This window comes from Spermophilus citellus (genome assembly GCF_964194105.1).
Source record: "Spermophilus citellus genome assembly, chromosome: 10".
NCBI lineage: Eukaryota > Metazoa > Chordata > Mammalia > Rodentia > Sciuridae > Spermophilus > Spermophilus citellus.
The window spans coordinates 131,864,139-131,890,965 of NC_138197.1; the positions used below are offsets into that span (position 1 = coordinate 131,864,139).

General features: G+C 58.0%; 1 protein-coding gene across 1 annotated transcript in view; it reads left to right on the top strand.

The window, feature by feature from the left end:
* Positions 1-19,623: 19,623 nt before the first annotated feature.
* Positions 19,624-26,827, top strand: part of MPPED1 (metallophosphoesterase domain containing 1) — a 64,837-nt gene continuing 57,633 nt past the window's right edge. Inside the window, exon 1 of the mRNA XM_081311452.1 lies at positions 19,624-19,898. Within this exon, the coding sequence (XP_081167578.1) occupies positions 19,675-19,898 (224 nt within the window). The 5' untranslated portion in view covers positions 19,624-19,674. The remainder of the gene's footprint in view (positions 19,899-26,827) is intronic.

Consider the following 26,827-nt stretch of genomic DNA (forward strand, 5'->3'; position numbering starts at 1 on the left):
TTGGGCTGCTTCTTTTTTCTTTTTATATAGATATATATTCTAGTTGTCAATGGGCCTTTATTTTACTTACTTATATGTGGTGCTGGGGATCGAACCCGGGCCTCACACATGCCAGGCGAGTGCTCTACCACTGAGCCACCACCCCAGCCCCCTGGATTGTTTCTTTTTGTTTGTTTCTGCGGTGCTGGGGATGGAGCCAGTCCACGTGCATGTGAGGCAAGTGCTCTACTGCCGAGTTGCATCCAGTCTCAGCTTGAGCAGCTGCTGGGAGGCCCCTGCCTGGGAGCAGAAGAGTGGAGCCAGGCCTGGGGGCCACTCCTGCCCCAGGGCAAGGCATGTGAGCAGGGCCAGCCCAGGGGTGCTCAGAGCAGCAGCGTTTCTCTCTGTGGTGGGCTCACTGGCCAGCCTGCAGGGGATCATGGGATTGGGGGCAGGAGGGAGGCCGAGTAAGTGATGTCCCCTTGGGGTGGTGGCCTTGGGACCACACCTGCACCTACACCCCCTTCTGCCCCTCAAACACCTCAGTGGTGTCAGGGAGGAGGTGATGCATCTCTCTGTGTCTCTGACCTCCCCTTCCCCATGTGCACACGGGTGTCACCCAGATGGGTTAGAGCAGGAGAGGGTCATCCCTGACCTCCAGGGTTGTTGGTGACCAGGCCTCCATAATCCTGGGCAGAGAAAACACGAAAGTCTCTCAGCCCTGACCCCGTGCCCTTGATCTCCTCTTCAGGAAACATTTATCCTTCCATCTAATCTGGAGGCAAAGTATTCCCTCTCTCACATTCTTCCTCAGCCCGGACCTCAGTTTCCCTGTTTGTGCAGTGGGAGGGAGGCTGGGGCTGGGGGAAGAGCTCTGACGTCCCTCCCAGCTCTAACTCAACTCTGCTGCTAGGAAAGGACTGGAAAAATTTGAACTAGGATGTGGATGACTGCCTCGGCCCTTCGGCGCGCACCAGGGCTGGGTCCTCCTCACCCTGCGTCCACCTAGGAGCTGCACTTGGTCTCGGATGGTCCGGCTGCCGCACTCGGGCTGCCGCACTCGGGGAAAGACATCTGGGGCTCATCTGGAGGAGGGATGAAGACGGCAAGGGCACGTGGTCTGGGCGGCAGAGGGATAGTTGCAGGTGGGCTGTGGAGCCTGTGGAGGGAGGGGCAGGCCAGGGAGTGTCCTGGAGGGACGCGAGGGTGCTGTGGAGCCCTGGAGGTGGACAGGGCGCAGCTACCAGCTCAAGAAGAGGAAGAGCCGTCTGATAGGCAGACACCCCAAGAGGGAGCAGGTCTATGGGAAACACGTGGGTCCAGCAGGAACGCGGAGGGAGGGACTCCTTTCCTAAGGAGAGGCGCGGGGGTGGGGGTGGGGGGGTGGTGCCTGGGGAGGCTGGCATGGCCTTACTTCAGCTGTACCTTCCAGGATTCAGGGTCGTCCCTTCCTAGCTCCACGGTTCCACCGCTAGTTCTTGGTCCCCAACTCTACTGTCCTCCCCGCCCTCTGATCCCTCCCCAGCTCTACTGTCCCTCCCAGCCTCTTTGGCCTCCCCTCTCTGGGATATTGTCTCTCATCCTGGGATAATGGCTTCCCAGGGGGTACTTCAGACATCTACAAAAGCGGGGTGCTTCCTGGGTTCCTGTGTCTGACCATCCTGGGAAGTGCCTGCTGGTGGGGGGTGGAGCTGGGGGCCAGCAGGGGCCAGTATGCTGCTACAGTGGCCCTGAGGGCTTGGGCAGGCCCTGCTGGCTCTCCTGGGGACTGGCTGCTTGGTGCCTGCTGGGGGTTGGAGACCACTCGGGGCAGTTCTGAGTCCTTGACCCATGTAGTCAGCACATCTGTGGGCTGGGGTCTTATCTTCACTCTGCAGGTGAAGCCACAGGTTGAGAAGCTTGCTCAGGACACCTCAGGCTGTGCTGTCCCCAGCTGGTGGCCCAGGGGAAGGGTAGGGAGGGGACTTCTGGCGAGAGATGTTGGGGCAGGTTCTGGATGGTACAGGAGGACCTGAGCCCAGGAGCCCCTGGCAGCAGGCATCACTGGGTCCCGGGCCTGACTAGCTGCCCCCTGGGCACCGTATCCCACCCAACATTCAGAGGCTCAGGCCCCACAGCCAGCCACGGACCAAGGATGAGAAAAGAGTGGCTCCAGGGGCCCTGTGGGCCAGGAGGGGTCGGTGGCCTCTGTAAGTCGTAAATCCTTCAAATGGCCTGTAGGATCGAGAGCACTGGGCAGCCACTGAGGGTCCCAAGCGGGGGAGGGCTTCCTAACCACTGGGTGGGGAACAGGTGGACAGGGGAGTAGGGGCCTCTGGAGGCCGTCGTGGGAGGACAAGAGGGACTGGAGGCAGGTACAGGGTGCGGGGTGTTGTCAGATGCTGGGATGTGGAGCTGGAGTGGGGGACACTCCCTGCCCTCTGAGCAGGGCCTAGTGCCACTCTCCTGTACTCTGCTTCTCAGGCTCTGTGCCCCCCAGCAGGTCCTGCTCTCTGCGTGGTCCCTGCTCAGGATCCGTGCTGAGACCCAGGTCCGTGTCCTGTGCTCCTCTCCCGCTGCCCTCACAGACCTCTCTAGTGTGTGTGGGGGGGCAGCGTTTGCGCTGGAGGTCAGCAGACATCCAGGGATGGCTTTTGCTCTCACTCAGTCTTCCCTTCCTGGGCCCCAGGGCCAGCCCTGTTCTGTCCCTCTTTCCCCATGTTCGGCTCTGGCCCCATGCTGGCTCTGGGCTCACACAGCCTGCCTTGAACCCAGTGCTTCTGTGGGCACCTGGGCCTTCTGGGGTGGTGGGTGGCGGTGCCCATGACTGATCAGGAGAGGCAGTTCCTGAGACTCTGTCCTGAAAAGAAGACAGTTGCCCAGAGCCACCCGGGAGAGTGCCGTGGGCTCGTTGGCTCCACAGTAGAGCTAAACGTCCCGTGTCAGAGGGTGTCCATGCTCTGTGCTCCTCTGAAGCCCCTGTGGTCCCACGAGGCAGGCCGGGCTCCCCCTGGCACTCTGGGTGGGGACGCTGAGCTCAGGTGCGGGGCTTGCTGGCAGCCTGTGCACCCTGTGGTGTCCCAGCTCCTTCCGCATGGAGCCAGGGGTGGCTGAGGAGTGGACGAGGGGACCCAGGCGGGGCTCTGCACAGGGGGAGCACTGCTCAGCAAGGTGAGGGCCTGGTCCTCACTACGACCCTGAAGTCACGGAGCCCTGGCCTGGCTACCTCCTGGGGGCCCCTTTGCCATCCCTTGGCCCCACCCTACCCAGGTTCCTTTTTCTCTCTGGATCAGCCTCTACCCACTGCCCAGCCTGGCCCAGCCCCCTTCCCATGCCCTGCACTGTGGCTGGGGCTCAGTTAGGGATGGTGCCACCTCTGCCTCCCAGTCCCTCTCCTTGCCAGTGTCCCTGTGGCTCCTGCCCGGAGGCCTTGATTTTGCCCCCCTTCCCAGAAGCACCTCTCTGTCCTTGTCATCAAATACTTTCAAACCCACCCTTTCTCCAGGAGTGGCCATGAGAAGCCCTGTGCTCCCAGCCCACGTCCCTCTGTGCTCAGCAGCGTGTGGTCATGGTGGGTGGCCAGGCCCACACCTTCCCACCCCTTACTCCAATCCCTCTCAGTCTCTGGCTTGGCCTGACCTGGAGGAGGTGGCCGAGTCGCCTGGGACACTGGGTGACTCCAAGCCACCTCTTGGATCCCCTCGTTGTGGTCACTTTTTAGGGCAGGCACCTGGGGTCCTGGTGTCCAAGTATGGCATCAAGGGTAACTGGGCACGCAAGCAGCCTGGACCCAGGAGCCCTGGGCAGCCCACTGGCCTGCAGCTTTCTGTCTTTGCTATCCAGGAGGGGGCGAGACGACAGCCAGGCAGGGATCACAGGAGGCCGTGGGGCAGGGCTGGGCCCGGCAGGACCCTGGACAGCTCAAGAACCCTCCCAGGAGCCTGGCTGGGAAGGTGCCAGATGTGTTGGGCTTTTGTGGGGCTGGAAGGAGCTGGAGTCAGGGAGGGGAGCACAGCTGGGTGGAGGGGTCAGCAGTGTCTTGGAGTCTGAAGGCCAGCTCTAGGGCTGGACAGGTCCTAAAGCCTCTGGAGCCTCGGCGTCTGCTCCATACACTGGGGCTTCTGGCCCGTGCAGGCAAGGTGGCCCTAGTTGAGGTCCCAGCCAGGCCACCGTGGTAAGCACACCAGCCGCAGGGCACCTGAAGTTCTCTACAAACCAGGACGAGCTCACAGGCCCAGGCTGGGGCTGAGAGCCTTGGCAGCAGTGGCCAGGAGCTGAGCCCTCCCCAGGGGGCTGTCACGTGCAGCGTCCTCCTGGCTTTCTGAGTAACGGGCCTGGGTCACATGGGATAGTTCAATGGCTGCCAGGGGCTCATCTGGACACCAGCTTAACCGGAGCTCAGCTTCGGGCAGGACGAGGGCCCTCCCCAGCAATCTCCTCATCTTGCTGTGTCATCTAGGAGCCAGCCCAGGGCCAGCTGGCCTCCCTTTCTCCTCAAAATGAGAAATCTGAGGCTCAGAGAAACATCTGCATGTCCCAAGGACCCAGGAAGTTAGTGACAGAACCTGATCTGTGACTGTGACAGTGTTAACAGCCACCACTTGCTAAATGCTGAATGTACACTATGCACCCTTGAGGTAGAGACCATGGTATTAGCTTTATGGAAGAAGAGACTGAGGTTCAGAGTCATAAGCCTTTTGTAGCAGAGGCAGGATTTGAACCTGCGGTTGGGACATGGTTCTGTAGGCTGTACATGAGACTACCACAAATGGGCAGGATGTGGGGCCCCAGAAATGGATTTTCCACCTTGGACTTCTGACTTCTAGAGGAAATCCTGGAATGAGGCTCAGGCCAGATAGCTGGACCGAGGGGTTGGATCCAGACTGACATGGGAAAGACCTTGGAAGGGCCTAAGGGGGCAGAAGGGGGCCATCAAATCAGGCTCCAGCCCCAGCTTGGGTCATCTCTTCCTGGTCACCTCTCCCAAACCCCAGCCCACGAAGACTCTTGCCTCCCCTGAGCTGCTCTGGCCTTCTCTGCCCTAGTGATTCCTGGGCCTCACCTAGTGCCTCCGCGTATCTGTTGAATCATAACCGCACTGGCATGCTGGCTGGGGGCTGGTCACCTGGAGGTCCCAAGGCATGAAAAGGCAGGCCCCTGTTGACAAGGCACTGGAAGTCCTCAGTGGCCTAGGCCTGGCCCATACCTCTGGCTCATCCCAGCCCCTGCCCTCCCCACACACCCTGTACTCTGCTCTCACCCCGCCCTGAATGCCCCACTCTCTCCATCCTTCATGATACCCAGATGATTACAGAAAAATCGGAGACAAAAAATCCCCATCAATAAACTAAAAATAATCTTATCACCAGGATCGGCCTTTTGTAGTACTTACTTCCTATCTTCTTTTCTCCATTCTTCCCTCTATTTTTCATTTTTCAAAACACAGAATTAGACTCACTGGTAAAATCTGCTTCACGTGCTCACTGACCACGTGCTGAGCATGAACGTCATTTTCTGGCCACCACTGCATCTCAGCGACATGATTCAGTTATCTAGACACACTGTGATTTCAAAAACCAATTCCTTCTGGCTGGGCATGAGGTTGATTTTAATTAGGGGTTGTTACCAATATCCTGCAGTTACTGCCCTGTGACAGCTTCCTGCACATCTTTGTGGCATCTTGGCCAGAGGTGTCACACATGCTCCTTGGAGGCTCCCAGCCTTTGGGGGCAGGTTGGTCCCTCTGCTGGACTGCCTGTCCCCTTCATCCTCACGGCGAGGTCATATTCTTCCAGAGGGTACACCCTCTCCTCTGAAGCGTCCCGGGCTGCATTTGTGGTGCTTCTCCATGCCCTCTGCATTCCATGACTCCTGTGCATCATGAGCACCTGCAGCCCTCATGCCTCTCCTAGGACACGTAACCTGCTTCTGCTTGGTCTCCACACATAGTAGGTGCCTGAGAAATGCTTCTGAGCAGAACAAGCCATCCCCGGCTGGTTCAGCAGTGTGGGGCTGTGTGGTGTTTCTATTAGTCTCCATGAACAAGTGCCACTGTGTTATTAAATTTTCCAAAAGCAGAATGTCTGCTGTGTTTGCCAGATTGGTTGCTCTTTTAGGAGCGGGTCTATCCTGCCCAGCCCGCACTCCTCATTCCTTGTCTTTTAGAGCCACTCCCGGGGCACCTACTGAGCTTTATGGAAGAAGAGACTGAGATCCAGGCCCTAAGATGCAGCACTGGGCTCTGGGGAGCCTGACCTCAGGTGCAGTCTAGACTGGGGGAGGTGTGGGGGTTCCATAAGACAGTGTGGGTCAAGCTCAGAGCTCAGTGCCTGGGACTGAGTGGCATAGGTGACATCGGCCCTTTGATGGGGAGCTCATGCGTTGCTCCAAAGGAAGTGCCAGAATTCAAGCATACAGTAGGTACTCAATAAGTGCATGTCCAGGGTAAATAAGAGATGGTATTCTGGGAGCTGAGGGGAGTTCTGGTAGAATGGTGGTATGATGAAGCTAGCCTTGGAGGACAAGAGTCAGGAACTTTTCTGCTCTCATCCCAGGGAACAGGAAGACAGATTTTGGTCCTCCAGACCTCCTAAGGTCATGGCCAACTTGTACCTTTGTCCCTGGCAGGCAGCAGGTGAGGCTGCTGAGACACTGCATCCAAGCCTTGTCTCCCAGGAAGGCAATTTTCTCCATCCACTTCCTCGCAGGCAGGCATTGTCTGGGGAAGTCTGCAGCCTCAGGAGGAGAGGGTGCTTCTGGGCTGAGCTGGGGTTCTGTGGAGTGTGACCCGGAAGCAGGAGGAGCCTCTGCACCTGCCACAGTCCCATCCTCTCCCCGGCCAGGTTCCCTTTGGTCAGGGATGCCAGAGAAGCTCTAAGAAGATCAACTTGACCAAGCCCAGCACCTGCTCAAAATCTGTGGCTCCCCACTGCCCCTAAAAGTCCACGCCCCTTAGCCAAGCACCCAAGGCTGCTCCTGATCTGCCTCCCACCCCCCTCCCCGCCCCCTCCTGCCCTCCCTTTTTCTCTATCCCCACTGAACTCACCATTCCAAACCCACCAAGGCCTTTGGAGCCCTATCCTCTCTGCCTGGATGCCTTTCCATCCCTCCTGTCCTTGGCACACAGTAGGGGAGTGTGTCACCACCTCCAGGGAGCCACACCAGGTCCTTGTCCTTCCTTGCCTCCTGTACCCTCCTTGCCCTCCCCACCCCCAGACTGTGCTCTCCTCCAGGGCAGCCCAGGCCCAAGTGCCCACCTGAGTGTCCTTGGGGACTTCGTTTGATAATGAGATGTGGAGGTGGCTCCATGCCTGAGTGGGCTGGGGCAGGGGGACCCTCACACATTTGGGTTTTTGATGGGCCTCTGAGGGGGCCACAGCCCCTTCTGACCTCACTCTCAGTCTGGGAGGCCCAGGCCAGAGGGAGCTATTCCCTGACCACACAAAGACAGGGTCACCCTTCCCTGTCCCAGGTCGGGGCTAGGTCCTCAGGGTCTCTCAAGCTCCCCAGAGTGGAAGCACCCAGCTCAGGGCCCCTATGGGTGGAGAACCGGAGCTCAGGGTCTTGCTCTCCCCTCTGCAGCCTAAGGCCCGGCCTTCCTTAGTCAATGCTGGGTTCTGAGGGCCTTTCCAGTCCCGTCCCTGTCCCGTGAGGCCACAACCGGCCACCCTCTCTGCTGAGGGCTTGGGGTCCTGGGGCACCCGAGGGAACCGGAGGGATGCTCTGGGGGAGGACCCCGCCGATGCACACTCGGGAGCAAGGGTCCGCGTCCCTCCGGAAGGGGCCCGGCAGGGCAATCCCGCGCGGGGTGCGCGGGCCGGCGGGTGCTCGGGCGGCCCGGGAGGGGTCGCAGCCGCGGGCGGGGCGCGGCGCGGCGCGGGGGTAGGCGCGGCCTGGGTTTTGCCCGCGGGGCCGCGGCGGCTCGGGAGGTGGGCGCGCCCCGCCCGCTCCCCAGTCCGCGCGGCCGGCGGGGCGGGTGGCGGCGCGGGAGGGCGCGGGCCGCGGCGGGCGGCGGGCGGCCGCTTCCCTTTCCGCAGCGCGGGCCGCGCTCCTCCTCCTCGCCCTGCGCGGCGGGATGCGGGCGGCGGGCGCGGGCGCGGCGGGCGGGGGCCGGGGCCCCGGGCGGGGGCGGCGGGGCGCGCGGGCGGCGGGAGGGGCGCGGCGGCGGCGGCGGAGGGGCCCGGGCGGCTGGCGGCCTCGCGGCGGGCGGGCGGGCGGGCGGGCGAGGGAGGGTGCGCGGGCGCCCCCCGCCCCCCGAAGGAGGAGTCTGGCTCCCACTTGCAGCCTCGGACGCGCGGCGAGGCGGCCGCCGCCGGAGGAGCCCCCGCCCCCGCGCGCCTCCCTCCCGGGAGCCGGGCCGCTGCCTCCCTCCGTGCGCGCTGCTGCTCGCGGCCGCCGCGGCCGCCGAAGAGGAGCCCGGGGCCAGGTAGGGCCGGCGGGCGGGCGGGGCGCGGGCCGAGGCGCGGCGGGCCGGGGCGCAGGCCGGGAGGGGGCGCGGCCGGGACCCCCTCCAGGCTCCGGGTGACGCCCGCGGCGCTGCGCAGGGCGCCCGCAAAGTTACTTTGGCCGCCTGTGCGGGGCGCCGGCGGCCGGGCCGAGTACCCCGCTGCCCTGACTGCCCAGCGGGTGCGGGCGGGAGGGGCCGGCCGGGACGCAGGACTCTGGCTGGGGCCGCGGGGTCAGCGAAACTTTTCCCCGGCTCGCCGGTCGCCGCCGGCAGTTGGCAGAGTAGCTGGTGGAAGAAGCGGGCTAGTGGGGTGCAAGTGATGACGACGGTGACAACAATAGCAGCCCCGGGTCCTGGAGAGCCTACTGTGCGCACGGAGCCCCTGGCGCTGCTTACTGGGAGGAGACGGGGACTGATGCTGCTCGAATGGCCACTTTTACTAGGTATCGAAGGCAACTTCATCCGTTTCTAGCCATCCATCCATCCACCATCCACCCGTGCATCCATCCCTTCATCCACTTGCCCACTGGACACTGTTCACTGCTGCCCGCAGTGTGCCTGGCCTGGGATTCAGTGACTAGCCAGACAGGTCCCAGTCCTCCAAGGCAGCATTCCATGGACTGCCGGTGCCAGGGTGCCAGGGAGCAGTTCTGTTTCTTGTGTGTTGATTCTGGGATGTGGTCTAGGAGAGAAAGAATTCTTGCACAGTCTCCTGGGCCTGGGTAGGGACAGAGAAGAGATGTTGTGTCCAGGAGTCCGCAGGGTAACCTGGAGTTTGGGACCCACCCTCCTCCCTCCCTTCCCAACCTCCAGGCTCAGGCTGGGTGGCCCAGTGGGGTCAGGAGGCTCCATTCTGCTACTGGTCCCCACTAGTGTCCAACTGCCCTTCTGGGATGCCCCTCTCAGGGCCTTTCTCCCAGCACCCCCTGGGAGCTTAGCTGCTCCCCTTCCCATTTCCACTGCTCCCCTGAATGGCCCAGAGGGAAGCCTGGTAAGTGGCCAACAATTATGAAATTAAACTGGGGGAAGGAAAGTGGGGCCGAGCTGGTTGGACAGGAGTGGAACCATGGTGGGGGACTTATTGGCAGGGTTCTGTTGCACTGGGGGTGGGATGCGAAGCCGTGGGGATACTAATGCCCTCCATACCCTAAGTGGCTTTGACCAAGGGGGAAAAATTATACCAACTTCATGAGTAATCTGTCACATGGCTAAAAATGCTTTGGGGGATGCCAGAGAGGCCACCAGCTGACCACTACATCCCAGCTGAGAGTGGTGCCTTGGTCTTCTGGAGCCAAAGGTCTAGGAGACCATTCTGGGAGGGGGGCTTGTGTTTCTGCCTGGGTTGAGGCTTGGGAGAGCACAGGGCTGTGGAGCTGTTGGTGACAGGGAGGCATCTGGAGCCAGGTGCAGACTACAGGGGCCCGCTGTGTGGGAGCCATGCGTAATAAACTGTGCTTCAAGATGCCGGGCTCCCTGCAAATTGGCTTTCCAAGTGGCAGCCCCTCAACACTTGTAAAATCTTTTTTCTCAAGATGGATTTCTGTGAAATGGTTACATCTATTCGAGTGCTTGTTGGAGGTACATTAATTGGCTGATGGCTAGTCAAAAGGCCTAATCCAGGCACTGAGGGGTAATTGTGTGTCAGAAGTGGCTCAACGTGGGCTGCTTTCCGATTTATGCCTCGCCCCAGGAATTTCGGAAGATCTGGATTGAAGTAGATCCTCAAAATTCTGATGCGGCAGTCTCCGAGGTCACCCACATGTGGGATGAAGCACCTCAGATGTAGGTCCTGTGTGAGGTTCTAGAATGGGCACACCCACCCAGGCCGGTACCCTGGGTCTGCACTTGTGGACCAATAGGCAGGTCTAGATTAGGTAACAGATGGGATTTTGGGGGTGTTTCTCCTAGTGCCCAAACGGCATCAGAAATACACAGACTGATGTATGGAATAATTGTTCAAGAAAAGCTGCTTTTCAACATTTCGGAGTCCAGCCTTGGGACTACGAGACCTTCCTCCGATGAGAGTGATTGAGTTCCGTTGTTCTGCCTTGAACTTGCTGTCTTCCCAGCCAGGCAGCCACAGCCCCTCCTGTGCCCATCATTTGAGGAATTAAGGGTGGGTGCTGGGTTTCAGGGAAGGGGAGTCTGCAAGGAGAAAAAGCAGCATTCTGGGTGTGGGTGCTGGACTTCTGGAAAAAACAAGATCCTCCCCAGTCATCTTTCAATCTGTCCAAATGCTTTCCTTTTTCCAATTTCAGGCCTGTGAACTGATCATGAATAGCGGGGCACAGGAAATTAATCGGTCGGGCAAAGACTTTTAACAAGTAAATATTATGCACAGAAAACACGCAATTAGTGGAGGTTAGTCAACGCCTTTCAAGTCGAGGGAGCCGCAGTTAGGGGTGGAATTTCTGCCTTATCCCAGAATCGTGTGTCAAAATCTTTAAAGTGACAATGTGACATGTCTCCCCATTGCCCCTCCTTCACTGGGAACAAAAAAGGGTCTTTGCACAAATCCCCTTTCCATTTTCTTCTCTCTGAGATCTTTCTGTTCAGCAGTGGTACCTTTGTCTGTCAGCACCTCTGGAGTGAAGGACAGGGCTGGGTTTCCCCAGTATAGAGCCTGAGAATTGGGTCCTGGGCTTGCTCTGGTCAAGGCTGCTGCCCTTTGGGAGAGGGACAGGCCTGCTGTGGGGTGCTCTTCTGGCCTGGACGCCTTGCTCTCCAGGGTGAGATGTACCCCAGACTCGGGGCTGGAGGAGAACTGGGAAGGCAGTTCCCTGCACCCCTGGTTCCTGGTGTGTGCATGTCCCCACAATGACACAGCCAGCTCACACCCGCTCCAGACAGCCACTGAAATGGGTTTGGATCTGAAGAGATGACTAAAGTGTGCAAAGCAAAATCCCAGGGAAAAGAGAAACACAAGGAAGTCAAAAGGGGCCCCCCTGTGGGGTGGTGTTGGGGGGAAGTGTCTTGACCAGCGTGATTCTTCCTGGTGCTCGCTGTGGTCCCACCAATCTGCTGCCGGCACAATATTTCCCCCCCATAATGAGAGAAGACTTAGTTATGCTCTATTTCCATTTGAAATATCTATGGCCGACAAGGCAGCCCCATTTCCTGAAACAAAAAAACTTAGCAAATTGAGATTCATATACCAATTTTGAACTTGTACAGTGACTTGAGATGCTCCTGGGTCTTCCCATGCCTGTCTGCAAAGTATTCTTTAGGGAATTTTCTTGGATGTGAGCTTGACCAGCCTGAGGTCAGAACCTGGTCATTCATCGTAGATAGGAGCAGCTGCAGTTAAAAAAAGAAGGAAGGAAGCACAGACAGACAGAAGAAAGGAAAGGAGGGAGGAAGGAAAGGAAGGAGGGCGAGAGGGAGAAATCTCCCTCTGGTTGATGGTGCTCTGTGTTCAGTTCAGAGCCAGGCATAACAGGTTCCCTTTCGCCCCCACCTACATCTGAAGGTTGATGTCTGTCAGGTAGCTTGTCCATTGCTCATCTTCACATTCTTGCGCCTTTCTTCTGGGGATCTGAGGCTCAGCGTTGATGCACACGAAGCCTTTGGCATCTCCCATGCTAATGTCATCACTTTCAGGAGAAAATGATGCTTCCCTCCAATGTCCCGCGCCTGCCTTCTCTTCTCCCCTCCAGTGCATTCTTCCGTGTTTTCTGCACATTCTGCAGCTGCAAGACTGCAGAACGGATTGCACTGGCTACCTGAGAAATGCAGGCCCTTCCCCATACCCTGCCTTTCCCTCTTCACAAGGAAGCGCAGACGCCTCCCCTCTCCCGCAGCTTCGGCCCGCCTGGGCTCTGTGCACAGCGCAGTGCAGTGGGGGAATGAGTGTGTTATTCAGGCACATCAGTTAATTGATCACACTTTGGAGGTTGAATCCTCAATGGCAAATTCCCACATGACCACAAAAAATACACTTGAACTGATCGTAAAAATGGCCAAACCCCAACTGCAGACCCCAACTGCAGAAGTGTGGAATGACCATAGGGCCAACTGGATTGTGCTCCGGTGACATCTGCTGAATAGATTTCCACGAGAACTGCAGATCCACGTTGACTTTCTTTGCAAATTTTATTTGAATACTGAGAGCCAGACCCTCTTGCCTCTCCCCCTCCCTAGCCACCCAAGTCCTGAGCCCCCACTGCCACTGAGCATGAGCGGGTGGATCTGTGGGGAGGGGACGCAGGATGCTGACTTTTCCACATTCACTTGGTTCCCTTTTGTGTGCGGCATGCCTGTGTGTGTGTGTGTGTGTGTGTGAACGGGATCTGAGCTGCTTCCCCTTGCAACTCCACAGATACGTGAATCTCCAAGAGCTTTATTTTGAAAACTAGGACATAGCACTTTGCAGAAGAAAAAATCAGTCCACTCACTATTATTTATGTGATTGCTGATCTGCTAGATGGATATAGAAAGCACCAAGAATTATAATAATTTATGGAGTGGAGCCCGGGTTTACAAGCAGATTTCTCTGCCCGAGCTTTGCGGGTTTCTTTTGCATCTCGGGCCTCGTTCTGTGCACTGGGATTGGGGAATATTCAGAATTTGAAGATGAGCCCAGTGAACCAACTGCATTCATATCTAAAATTAAGGGGATAAGTGAGCAGCTATTTGTGGCAGACAGGACATGATCCAGTAAGTAGCACTCTTCATCATTCTGAAATAAAAGTACATAATTGGGAAATGGAGTAGCAGCGACTGCTGGGGGTGGGGGGCGAGGAATTAGAAAGTGTAATTTAAAATCATGTAGTCATAATTCAAAATGGGCCCAGCTAAAAGGTTTTTAAGTGGTAAATGCTTTAAAGTCACTTGTGGTTGATCCCTTTTCAAGGAATATGGTCTAATTTTCAGTATATTCGTGGAGTCCTTCATCTACTCAGCTCATTGGCTCATTCAGCTGAGCCACGAATCCTAGATTCTGGTCAGTGTTTTCTTTTTCGTGGAAACCCCTGGTGGAGCAGAGGGAGGAGAACTGGAGGGCCGGATCGTACTAGGGCTTCGCGGGTCCGGATCTGATTTTCCCCCATTGAGCTATTTGCCTCTTTCCTTTCCTTTGGGTTCATCTGTTTATTTTTGCCCCTTATGACATTTCCAACCATCAACCGATCAGTTGCATATATCCAGGCACAAGCAAAACAAGGGAAGGAAATAAGAATTACAAGTGGTTTTCAAACTGTGGGGAAGGTGGCAGGTGGAAGAATTCTTCCCCAACCCCACACGGTGGCACTTCTCCATTAAATGTTATTTCCTGCATGTGCCTGGGGTGGGGGCTGTGGCTTTTTTTTTTTTTTTTTAATGTCATTTTGCCACATTGCAACAAACGCCTCGCCTCGGTAGTTAGGCAGAGCCTTCCCTGGGCTGGCTTTCCCTGACTGAGGACAATCAACCGTGCTTGGGGCAGGGGGTGCAACCCGGGGCTGCTGACCGCCTGCTCAGGGCTGAACTCCTGGAGAAGGGCCTGCGCAGTGCTGGCTCTTTGGAACGCTGCAGCCGGGAGAAGGCTCTGGAGGTTCTGTGCTGCGTCAGACTGTCGTCCCCATGCGGATGTAGATTCTCTGGAGTTCTGGACTGAGGACAACAGGCTTCGCCCTCACTCACAGTTATTGTTAGAGATGGGCCAGTGAGGCTTTGTGGTGGTGGCTTGAATGGCCTCACTTTGACTCTGGTGAGAGTGACCTTCACTTTCCAAATGGGGACACTTCTGAGAGCCAGAGCAGGTGCTGATAACAAGGGCATAGGCAGCACTGCTCTTGACCCTCGCTGATTTTGAGGGGTGTGTGTTGGGTAGAGGTGGCTGCCTCAGGCCACTCGGCAGAGCAGGTCTGTCCTGTTTGCAGGACAAGACAGGTGCTTACTGCCTGTCTCACCGGGTGCAGGGTGGGCCTCACTGTGAGGACGAACTAGGTGGCTCTTCTGCAAAAATCCACTGCCGAGTTGGTCCACGTGTCAGGACTCTTCACAGCTCTCTCCTTTCGGGGCCTTTGGCATATACAGCCTTGGAGCTGGGTGGGGTCTTCCCTGGGCCCACAGACTTCTTTACACCGTGCTTCTTAACAAGGGAGTCCCAGAGGTCCCTTAATCTGCTCGGCTAATCCTGCAGGGCCCTGAGCCTCCCAAGGGCTGGTCTCAGGTCTGGGTCACTTGGCTCCCAGAAAAGAAGCAGTGAATGTTCAGGGGCTCACCAGTGTTCCCCAGTGCCCAGAGGATGAGCAGAGGCAGGTCCTGCTGGGTGTGTCCAGCCACTGCACTAACTGGTGGTAGGAAAGAGGGGCTCAGGAAACCTGGGGTTCTGGCAGGGGAGCTGGGGGCTGCCTGACCATCTGGAAACCTCTGCTGGATTCTCACAAGTCTCCTGCAGGGCTCCTGAGTTTCATCAGAACTTTCTGAGCACAATAGAAGAGATATTTAGTAAGTACCTACTGTGTGCTGGGCTCTCAGCTGAATGATTTTGTATCCCATGTCCCTTAATCTCCTGACAGGCGGGGAGGGACGTTTTAACATCTGAAAATTTGCAGATGAAAAATCCAGATAGGGAGGTTCAAGCTGCTTTTCAAATCTGGGCTGTGGGACTCACTCACTCATTCATTCACTCACTCATTCACTCATTCATTCATTCACTCATTCATTCACTCATTTACTCATTCATTCATTCATTTACTCATTCATTCACTCACTCATTCACTCACTCATTCCTATATCCCTTTGTTCTTTGGCTGCTCATTCAGCTCAAACACAGAAGCAGGCCCTGTGCTGAGAGGTTTGGTAAGGGAAGCCCTGGGGGTTTGGGCGGAGCTCTGATCCCACCTGAGCGGTCTCAAGGCCCTGGGCTGCCTTGGGTCTGAGTGGGCATGAGCCTGGAAACCAGAGGGCAGCTGTAGGGGCAGGAGTGTTAGGAGGAGTCTTCCAGGCAGGAGGAATAGCACCTGTGGAGGCTCCGATAGGACTCCAGGTGTGTCAGGGAGCCCCTTGTGGTCCAGCTGGGGCTGACATGGGCTCTTGGGCTGGCCCGAGGGCCGGGCTTTCTGCAGGCAGCAGGTGCTCTGAGGACTGGGGTGTGCCTGAGGAGTGGCCCGCTCTGAATGAGTTTCAGGACCCTCCTGGAGGCCGATGTGGGTGGCCGTGGCAATGGAGAGCCCGGAGCAGCAGAGCCCAGAAAAGGTTGGGGAGTGTGGTCAGAGGGGAGGGCAAGGCCAGACCTCCTCCCTAGCTGTCCTTCCGGACAGTCGGCACCTGATGCCTGCTTGTGCCTTGTGTCTTGGCTAACACCCAGGTTCTTGTTTGAGTGCCCGGCCCCATGGGACTCCTGGCACCTCAGCAAATGGAAGCCTCTGAGAGGAAAGCTGCTTGCAAAAAGATAAGACTTGAAAAGCCAGCCCTGAAAACGAATGGGATTTTCAACAGGTGCTGGACAGGGGAGCCCGGGAGCCTCCAGATCGGGGTTCCTGGGCCTTTATGGAGGCTCGGGTGCAAGGCTAGCCCAGGAGGAAGCCTTGAAACTGCTCTCGCCCCCTGTTGTGGCTCCCTCCCCAGGTCTGGTTGTTGCTGTCCCTCTCACCATTTGTGTATGAGGGGATGTCACTCCTTTGGCAGGTCACACTCTGGTCACTCAGCACCTCATCCTCCTGCTGTCTGCCATGTACACATTGTCACCTGCAGGCTCTCCTTCTGCATATTTATGGACCTATGTCCCCCATCATCTTCCTCCAGGCAGGACCTTGTTTTGTCACACCCTTTGGGCAGGGAGAGCGGTGACAGCCTGCAGCACTCTGGCGGTGATCCCGAGAACGGAAGTGCCTAGTTCCTGCAAGGCCAGTCCTCCCGCCTCGCCCTCCCCCACCGCGCTAAGGAGGCGCCTGTCGCGCACCGGGGCGTGTGACTTGCTCAAGGTCACTCCGCGGGGCTGGACTCGCGGGGCTGGACGGGAGGGCGGGAGCCCCGCGGTGTCCCTCAGCGTCCCCGCGCTTGCCTGCGGTCTTTCGCGGACCAGGTGTCAGCGCTTCCCAGCTAAAAGCCGTTTGTTTGGAAATGCTGCTGTCCCCCGCGGACGGCTGCGGCGGCGGAGGAAGCGCGGCTCCCCGCACGCGCGCTCGCTGCGGCTCCATAAATATTAAATGGGTATTAAAAGAAGGCTCTGCGCTCCCGGTCCCCCGGATTTCTCCAAGCGGGGCCACGGCGAACCCTCTTTATGTGAAAGGCAGCGTTTCACTGCGGAGCCAGGGCCCCGGGACGCGCGCCTTCCTGCGGCTGAGGCATCTGGTGCGGAGTCCCGCCGCCGCCGCTGTCCCCTGGGTCCTCCGACTTGCCTTTCATGAGGGCTATGTCCAGCCTGGCCGGCCCCCTTGCTGGGGTAGGTGAGGCGCAGGGGCCCAGGGCTCCTCGGGATTTAGTCAACTGGCTGCACCCCTACCCTCTGCCAGGCCTTCGGTGGCACCAGGGACAGGCTGAGCAGACGAGCTCCGTCCATCTGCACACCTGTTCATTCATCCTCCTTTCCCTTCATCCCTCCATCCATCCTCCGTCCACCCTCCATCCGGACATTCACTCGTTCAGCATGTGTGATGGGCTCTAGGGTGACCCTATGTGAGAATAATAGCTGACCTTTATTGAACACTTACTACACGCCAGGCCCTGTGACAGGCTGTTTACATGCCACCTCATTCAATCTTCTTGACTCTGTTAGGGAGTGTTGTCCTCTTCATTTTGTAGTTGAGGAAGCAACTTCTGGGGGGGGGGGGTTAAGCCAGTTGCTCAGGGTTACAGAGCTGGTGACATACAGGGGTGAGTGAAGGGGACCCAGCCCTACCCTCAGGGGACATCCTGGTTCTGCGCAGGCCCTGGAATGAGGGCCCTGGTCAAGGCCATGCCTTGTGTGAGAAAAGGGCACATTGGTTCTAGCTGGCTGAGAGGAGGGCAGAATGGCCCAGGTGGGAGGGGGCTGGTCCTGGGAGCCAGGCAGCCTGCGCTGGGTCCCGGCTCTGCCACCTACTTGCTGGGAAAGGCAGGGCCAGAGGCTCCCTTTCCTGCCATGTGCCTTCTCACCTGTAAAGTAGGGGCTAGGACAGTACCTGCCTCATAGGTGGAGAGCCTCACAGAGGGTGGCTTGGAACAAGAGCCCGGCACTCTTTGCCAAGACCACGGGGTGCACTAGTGTGCGGGGTTCTGGCCTGGGTGGCCGAGTGTGGGTAGACTAGGCCCTGCGGGGCCGAGTGGTCAAGGGTCCTCATCAGAGAGGCGTGCCAAGCACATCAGGCTGCATTTGAGGAAGACTCAAGCTCCTGGCCCTGACAGGTGCTTTCTGCAGCTGAGCCAGCCCCAGGGCTCACGCTCCACAGCCCTGTGCTGGGTGTTCCAGCACCCGGGCAGCACTGGCACGTAGTAGGCCCCGAGCCCAGGCAGCCAACTGAACTGAGTAGTGATTACAATCGTCCAGCCAGTTTTAACCAGGTATTGGTGCCTGCCAGGCATTGTGCTCAGGAGTCTGGCTGAATTCCTCTTTAACTGGCACACCCACCTTGGATGGTGGCATTACTATTGTCAAATCCATTTTCTAGAACAGGAAGCTGAGGCTCAGCGAGGTCAGCAAGTTGGCCCAGGGCACACAGCAAGCCAGCACAATGCTGGGGCTCAAGTTCCCATCACACCCAGGTGGAACTGGCTCAGGGTAGGTAGATCCTCACTTCTGGCACCTTTGGCCTCTCCCCCAGCTTCTTGGTGCCTGGCAGCATTTCCAGGCGGATAGGCACAGGCTGCCTCTGTGAGCACCACAGTCAGGAGACCTGGCTCCCTCGCCTTCAACGCACACATCCACTTAGGGACAATTAGTGACGAAGAGAAGGAGCAAATTCATCGGGGAAACACATTTATTTTTTCTCCTGGACTTCCTGAGTGGGAAGGGGGTGGTGTGAGTGGGGGTGGGTTTTGGGGGGCTGGGTTGGAGAAGGGGAGGACAACATCATTTCATTTTTACCTTGTATGAGGATGGCCGAGATTTTTTAAAAAAAATTAATAACCCATTTCTCCTTTGCGCATAATTAAAATGTTCTCCAGTCTCTAATTTTTGTTGTTTTCCTTATCTAATTTGTTTTCCGAGTGTGTCGATTCTTCTACCAAGCGCAAAGCAAGGGGGATTTTTCCTTCTTCAACGTGATTGGGATCCGACTGTCCAGGACTAGTTTAAATTACATTATTTTCTCCTTGGTTAAATACAGTGTAAATGGAATTGTCAGAGGGTCTTAACGACCAAAACCTGAAAAACAACAACGACAAAAAAATCTTCAAAGCATCTCCTACATACGCAGTTAAAAATATATATAATTATGAAAAGAAACGAGGGAAATCGGTGGTAGGAGTGCCCAGGCATCGGCCAGACCCTTGGGTGTGTCGGGGTAGGAGGGGTCTCACCGGCTCCTTTCCCCAAGTCCACCTGGAATCTGCCAGAGGGGCCTTTTAGCCCAGTAAATAGAAATCCCAGGAGAGGAAAAAAAAATCTAGAAATCATAGCATTGCCAGCTGCGATTTCAGAGGAATCCAGGATTGACGGAACCTCAGGATTCCTGCGATCCATGGGCAGAGGGTGGTGGGGCCTTGGGCTGGGGAAGGAAGGGTTATTTTCAAGTGATCCCTCACCCTGCGGCAGCCCCGTGCTGCGGAGGTGAGCGGCACTTGTCCCTGGGAAAGTCCCTTCCCCGCCTGCCGAGCTGCTAAAGGCTCTTGAGGCAGAACTGACTGATGGGGAGGAAGGAATTTCTCCACCTGTCCGGGCTTGCCAGGTGCGGTGTGGGGCCCGGTGGGTGGGTTTGGGGGTTTGAGGGGAGGGGTGTGGCCGCAGGGGAATCCTTCCTGTCCCCCCATTGTGGAAAGTAAAACTTCACTTCCCTGTTAACAGAATACCAGCCATTGTCCGGGTCCTGCGGTGGCGGTGGCGGGTCTGGAGGTGCGGACTTGCCGGCCCTGGCTTGTTTGTTTTCTTTCCCTCCCTTCCCTTTTCTTTTTACCAAAGTATATTCATCAAACTGCTGAGTTGGAAAGATTTGTAATGAGTTTTTGAGGCGTACGACTGTGTTTTTTCCCTCTCCCCCCGCCCTCTCCCTCTTTCTAAATCTTCATCTGACATTAAATAAAGCAAATCCCAAACAGATTAACTGTCGCACGGTTCTGCTCCGTCTCCTCAGTCTGTCTGCAGGTCTGGCGGGGGGCCGGGCGGCGGCGGCGGTGGCAGCGGGAGATGCCCGGGTGGCCCGCGGAGGTCCATGTGGCGCTCTAGGTGGGATGCCGGTGTCCTGAAGGCCGAGGCCCTGGCCCTCCTGCCCTGCGGCCTGGGCATGGCGTTCTCCCAGTCCCACGTGATGGCCGCGCGGCGGCACCAGCACAGCCGGCTCATGGTCGAGGTGGACGAGTACAGCTCCAACCCCACGCAGGCCTTCACCTTCTACAACATCAACCAGGGCCGCTTCCAGCCGCCCCACGTGCAGATGTAAGTGGGCGGCAGGGGGGCGGGCACCGGGGCCGGGGACTTGGGGGGGCAGAGGGAAGTGGCAGATGGGTGGCTTGGGGGCCGGGGCTGGCTCTGAGTCCTGCTCTATTTGACCTGGACCATGTTCTGCAAATATTTAAAAACCGGGCAGTTGGTCCTAGAATCCCCCAGGCTTCGGGCCTCGCTGGGCGACACTGAAAGGCCTGGCAGCTGGGCCACAGGTCCTGGGGCAGCGTCTGGGCGTGGGGTTCCCGCCATCCGTCTGGTTGTGCTGCTGTGGGAAAGCAGAGGTGCGTTACCCAAAGGGCCGGCGGGTTCTTCCAGCCTGACCTTCTCCAGCCAGACCCTGCCCCCAGCACCAAACACTGTCCCTGGGCTCTGTCCCTCCCTGGCTCTTCTCTGAGGACCTGGAAGAGGTGGATGAACTCCTACCCCTGCTCTGGGCCCCTCCCAGGGTTTCTTTACCCCTATTACCCCTCCCGTCTGCCCTGGGCTGCAGGCCCTACCTGATGAGGAACCAGGGGCCCAGGTGAGGTGACCCGCCCAGCCCCACACGGGCAATGCTGGCCTGGCACCAGGGCTGCCTGACTGCAGGTCCCCACCCCTGCCCCTCTTCAGGGCTAAGCATGGTGTCTGTAGAGGGACCACCCCCAGCAGACAGCGCCATCCCTCTCTGCTCAGCACCTTGGGTTCCTGTCCTTGTGCTGGTCTGAGCCCAGCTGAGCCCTTGTGGAGGAGAGCACAGAGGGTGAGGGTCATGGGTCCCCCTGGAAGCCCTCCTGACCACCTGTGCATCGGATGACCCCTGGGGACACAGGCCTCAAGCCTCCACTACGGGGGTGGCATCGTTTCTGGGCAGAGTGTTCATGTGGGGTCCCAGCTGCCGTCCCTCGGGGAGACTGGAAAGGCCATCACGAGAACCTCTGCGGTGGGGGCTTCTGCTCCTGCTCACGTGGTTTCCTTCCCTCAGGCCCTGGCCTCTGTTGAAGGTGGGCACAGGCAGGCTGTTCATCGGGGAGGCGGCGGGTGCAGGGCCTGGGTGGCCTCCGACACCAGGAGCGCCACCTTCCCTGTGGCGCTGGCTCTGGGTGGCTCATTCCGTGGGGGCACGGGGCCTGTGGTTGGAGGCTGCCTGCTGTATTTTTTGGTGGATTTGGGCAACTGTCTCTGACTGTCTTTTGGGGCCAGGTTGGTGGATTTGGACAGTATGGAGGCTGGGGCTGAGGCTCCCTGCTCCTTGAGGCCTGGCCCGGCTGCTGCCAGGTGTCTGCCCCAGGGTAGGTGAGGCTGGTTCTCCAGCCGGGAGGTTGGAGGTGACTGTGCCTGAGGTCCTGGAAGCCCTGCTGGTGTGACATGGGAGAGCATCAGCCTTCGGACAGAGCAGGCCACGTGGGTGTGTGTCGGTGCCTGTGTCACCCCTCTGAGGGTCCCTGGGCCAGGGATGACACCACGCAGAGCTGTCATTGACTGTACCTCTGTCTTGGCCTGGTGGACACCCAGGGTCTAGGGAGACCCTGGTCTGGGAATGACGCCAGGGAGACAGGAGGACAGGAGAGGAGAGCCAAGGAGGCCAGTCCAGGAAGGAGCCCAGCAACGAGGCTGAGGCCAGGGGCAGAGGGAGCAGTGGATCGGGAAGGGGCGTGAGGAGGAGCGGGCCAGGCAGGGGGCAGCAGGGAGCAGCTGGGCAGAGGGGTGTCTTGAGGGTCCTGAGGATGGTCATGGAGTGAGTGACCCCGTGAGGCACCACTGATGTCCCTCTCTTGACCAGTGTGCAGCGGAGGGTCCCTCATTCATCTGAGGGTGGGATCCTGCCTCGCGCTGCCTCATTGTCCCCAGATGTGAAGTGCTGCTGACAGCAGGCCTGGGATGAGGGGGGTGGCCTCACAGGGCAGCTGGGTGGGCAGCACGTGCCCCGAGAGGGTAAGACACCACAGTGCTGGAGACGAATACCTGCCCACACGGAGCTTGCTCAGATGGAGGGAAAACCGCAGGAGTGTCATAGAACACGTCATTGCTACCATGTGGCACTGGTAGCGATGAATGCTTGGTGGCTTTCTTGTGGCCCAACTGGCTTCCTAGCTGGCCAGGTCTCTCCCCTCCTCACCCCAAGCAGTGACGGTCCCTGGCTTCCATTGGCCATGGGGCTCAGTGGCCCTGGGGGTCTGGGCAGGGTCCTGGGGATGCCCTGAGCTCTGGCTTTGAAACGCAGCATGGCACAGAGCTGGGTGAGCCGGGGTGGCACAGGGGCTTGGGGTCGCTGCCTCCAGGCCCTTCACTGAGGCCTTTAGCCTGGGGGAGGCGCGCAGGCTGGCGGGACGGCTGAGGAGTTTCCGCGGTGAAGGGGCCACTCCATCTCCGGGAGGGGCAGGAGGGATGCCCCTACTTCCTGACGTGTGATTTATTGTCACCCTGGGCTTTGTCTCCAGGGTGAGGGAGCGAGGGGGCCTTATTTAATAAATCCATAATTTATATTTAATGACCACAGTGACGGTCCAAACCTGGCCTCTGATTGAACCTGTGATTTATGCGGTGGCCCCAGAGACCCTGCTTGTAACGAGGCTGCCTTCGCCTGAACCTGAATCTATGCACCTGGGCCTCTGGGTTGTGGTCCTGAGGCTGAGGACTCCACACCCGGAGGGCTGTAAGCCCCGTGGGGTCCCTGGGAGGCCCTTCCAGGCCCCAGACTTCCCGCCCGGGTGGCAGGGAGAAAACAAGGGTGAGGGTCAGGGACGGGCCACCGGGAGGTGTCCGCCTAGTGCCGCGGGAGGCGTGGTGGAGGTGTGGACCCCCGAGCCCCTGGGGAGTGCTGGGTCCTGACGTGCATAGGGAGAGGGGCTGAGAGCCAGGCTGGCAGGCGCCTGGCCCTGCCAACTATGCCAGGTGGGCACGCTGGCACCCTCCCTACAGTGGAGGAGACTGAGGCTGGGAGGTGGCGTCGGGCCTGCTGCTCAGCCCCGGCTCCTATCTGCTGGCTGAGAGGCTCCAGAGGCCGAGGGCTCAGCCTCCGGCCTGGGTAGGGCTGGCGGGCAAGGCAGGCAGGAGGCCTCGAGTTGGCACACCTCGCTCTCTGGCCTCGTCCTGCCCGCCTCCTCCACTGGGCAGCAGAGGCACTGGCTGCCTCTGTCTCGGGAACATTCCACTCCTCCCGCCTCAGCTCTTGGCACCTGCTCTTCCCTCTGCGTCTACAGCCTGGCCCTGCTGGTCTCCAGAGCTCACTCCCTCCGGAAGCCTCCCCTGACCCCTCCAGGGACAGGCCACAGCGCCCCCAGCTGGAGGTGCTCGGAGTCCCCCCTGGCAGGTGCGTCAGTCTGCTTACACGTCGACTGGTGGGACGGCTTCCTAGGCGCCCTGGCAGCGCGGGCTGCATCCCTGGAGGTCCAGCGGCATTTTGACTTAAGTGGACCTGGCCATTCTAGGGCAGAGGGACCAGCTGAAGCAGAGACTGGAGGGGGGACAGGAGCTCAGGTCTGGGCACAGGAGGGCCTGTCTCTGGGGCAGTGCTTTGGGGAAGAGCTCTGGTGGGCATCAGCCAGTCCTCTGCCCTCCCTGGGCCTCGGTTTCCCTGTTTGTAGAGTTCCCACACAGCGTGGCTGATGTCCTGTCTCGGGCTGGAGGTGTTGGACCCTCAGACCTTCAGAGTGCTCCTTTCCCCAGGATGGTGTCTGTGTGGGCATCCGATGCCAGAATGGCACTGCCTGGAGCCGATGGCTTATGGGGAAGAGCGAGAGCCAAGAGCAGGGCAGAGGTCACTGCGGGGGCTTTGGCATCAGGCTCTGAGCTGCGAGGGTCAGTTAGGCTCCCACGGCATCCCCATGGTGAATGCCTCCGCCCCCCAGCTCTGTCTACCCTGCAGAGCCGGACCAGAGCCGGGGAGGGCCAGGCGCAGTCGGTGGTCACTGGGCTTGGGTTTCTGGGTTGTGCTCTCCACTCTGTGCTGTTCCCATTACCCTGTTCCCGCGGGAGAGCTGGTGGTGGGCGTCTGAGCACCTCAGCAGGCAGAAGCCTCAGCTCTAGGAAAGAAGAACATGTGCTTCTACACCGTATGTTTGGTCCCTGTAGAATGTCGCTAGGAAATAACCATTTTGCTTGCAAGAAGGTGTTGCAGTTAGATGCCCAAATTCCTGTTGGAAGACCTCGGTTCAAATTCTATGCTTTATCTTATTAGGTGGGACCTTGAACATGGAACTTATTTTTCCTGGCCTCATTTGCTTAATCCATGGGGCTGTTGTGACTCAAGTGTTAGCTGGGGTTTTTCTACCACGCGGCCTGCGCAGTGGTTTCATTAATGAGGTTCTAGGCATTAAGTTAGTTAGAAGAGATCAAAATAAAACACACAAACCAGTACCTTATTTTACATTGCTAGGTCCTAGACGGCTCACCTCCCTGGTTCCCGCCTCTAGCCGCCCAGCAGGGCAGCGAGGATTACTCTGGGCTAGCAGGAGAGAGAGAGAGCGAACACGCCGGGGAGTAGCCTTTTATTTGGGGGACAAGAGATTCAGGGGAGAATTCCATCCAATGAAGGTTGAGGGGGGGCTGTACTCCAAGGTCAGGGTCAGTGATTGGGTCTCCGGGGTCAGTGGTCACGCACACCCCCACACGGATGGGCTCTCTCATCAGGAAAGGGTCGGGAAAGCTCCGACACAGCCAGAGCGCCTCAGGCCCTTAACGGGAGTCACCCAATCACGTGTCAGAATGGCTCTCCACAGTTTTGTCACTGCAAGTGTCAGAAACACAGCAAGGGTGAAATGATTCATTTACTAGCTCATGTCATTAGCTAGGAAGTTTGGGTTTAGCTTCAGGCATGGCTGGATCCAGGATTCCAATGATGCCATCTCAGAGACTCTTTCTCCATGTCTCTTCTGCCTTTTCCCTCACTTCTAAACACAGTTACAGTTTATGGGAGCCCCTGCTAGTGGCCTCTGTGGGTGTACTCTCTACAGGTGCATCCATCACACCCGGCAGGTGTCTGGCACGTGGGAGTTCCTTTGTAAGCATTTGTTCATGGATTGATTGAAAGAAAAGAAGCAGGTCCTGGAGGTAGTCCAGCCTGGTGTGGGTTTGGGATAAAGACCAGCTCCATGGCCAAGGTTGTGGGTAAATCAGGTTTTCTGAGCCGGGTTTCTTCACCTGTACAACAGGGACAGCAGAGTATGTTGCTTAGATGGTCCCAGGGAGGGAGGGGAGAGCATGTGCAGGTAACAGGCTCAGCGCATAACGAGCTCTTTTTTTTCCTTTTCCAGAATGAGCTCTTGATGCGTGGGAATCATTGATATCAGTACCGTTATTATTTTAAGGTTTAGTGTTTGCTACAATCCAAACAGCCCAAGGACCGAGCGGGAAATGAGAGACTTTATTTTCTTCTCTGGGGATTGCTGGGTTTGCATCTTCACTGTGAAGGAGCCTCGGGGTGTAGGGAAGTAAGGCAGAGTTAATTAAAGAGCTCTGGCTCCAACAGCAGGCCCAGCCCGCGGGAGCCCCTGGCTGCCGGGTGGCCCGCTCAGGGCTCCTCACTAGGAGAGGTGCAGGAGGAGAGCAGCCCCGGGCTGTGGGCGGGCACCCTGCTCCCTGCCTCTGCCCTTCTCATCTCTTTTCCTCTTTGGCGTGGTGTTTGTCGCTTGGTAGCCTCTTCAAAACCAGAGAGAGTGAGAGAATATGAATGATCTAATTGGCTCTTGAGTTCGGGTGCCTGGCTGCAGCCCAGTTGTGATTGGCTGCCCTGGGTCAGCTGTGTGGGGATGGGTGGGGCGTGTAGGTGTGTGGGTGGGGCCGCAGCCTGCTCTCTGCCTGTTCTGGGGATGGTGGTGATGGTGGTGGTGGTGGGGTGGTGGGGGTCCCAGGGGAATCACTGGGAGGGAGCTTTCAGCCTTCTAGACCATCTAAGGCACTGCCTTCTACTGGAAGTTTCCAGAAGCCCAAAACCAGGTTAGGGCTTTTTCTGGCCCACCGCCTCTGCTGCTCTGGCAGAGCAGGTGGCCGTAGGGTCACTGTGTAGCCAAGTCTGTATCTGCTCTCCGCTAGTGGGCCCCTGGTGGGCGGTGACCAAGCCTGGGTCCTCCCTGTGGCCCTCCTTGAGCTCAGGGCTGGCGCACAGTAGGTGTTGAAGAAAGGCAGAATGAATGAGTGAATGACAGCAGGGGAGAGCCCGCCCCTTCCTGGCTGGTCATCAGCTGCTCACAGGGGGTTTGCTTCTTTGCTCACTAGCCTGGGCCAGTCCCATCCTGCTGGGATTCTGCCTTGGCTTGACAACCCTAGAAAGGGGCCATAGGTGTTCCCTCCCACGGTGACATCATGACATTGTGGTGGGAGAGGCTAGCATGGCGCCTTCACCTGCAGCAGATCCACATGCTAGGGCTCCCTGCACATTAGCATGCCGCTCCCACGTCTCTCGTAAGGTGTTAATTAAATTTCTTCGAATATATTGTCTGAAAAAAAGGATAATTAGAAAGATGTCTTTAAAAGTATTTATGTAACTGATATGGTACCGCTTTTGGTTTGCCGCATAATTAGATTTAAACACAACTCCTGGAGCGGCATTCTCATTTGGAGAGATCTGCTCGTTGAAATGTCATTGCGTTGTTTTTAAGTGTTTGGAGCCTGGCACAGCCATCCAGCTGGGGAGGCAGCGAGTGGGGAAGAGCCCTGGACTGGGATCGGGCAGCTGGCTCCTCAGCCCTGTCCACGCTTGTGCCCTGGGGAGCTCAGGGTCCTGCTCACCTGCTGGATCTGAGTCCTCAGGTATGAATCTAGAGAGCCACCTCGGGCTCCCCAGGAAATGGACTTACTTTTGTGCCGTGCTTTAATTTTCTGAGTATTTTGCCTGGGGAGGTGGCTCCATTTTACAGAGGCACAAACCCAGGCAGTGTGTTTTGCTCAAGGTCACGTGTAAGTCACAAGCAGCAAGGAGGGAAGCCTGATCTGATGCCTGGCGA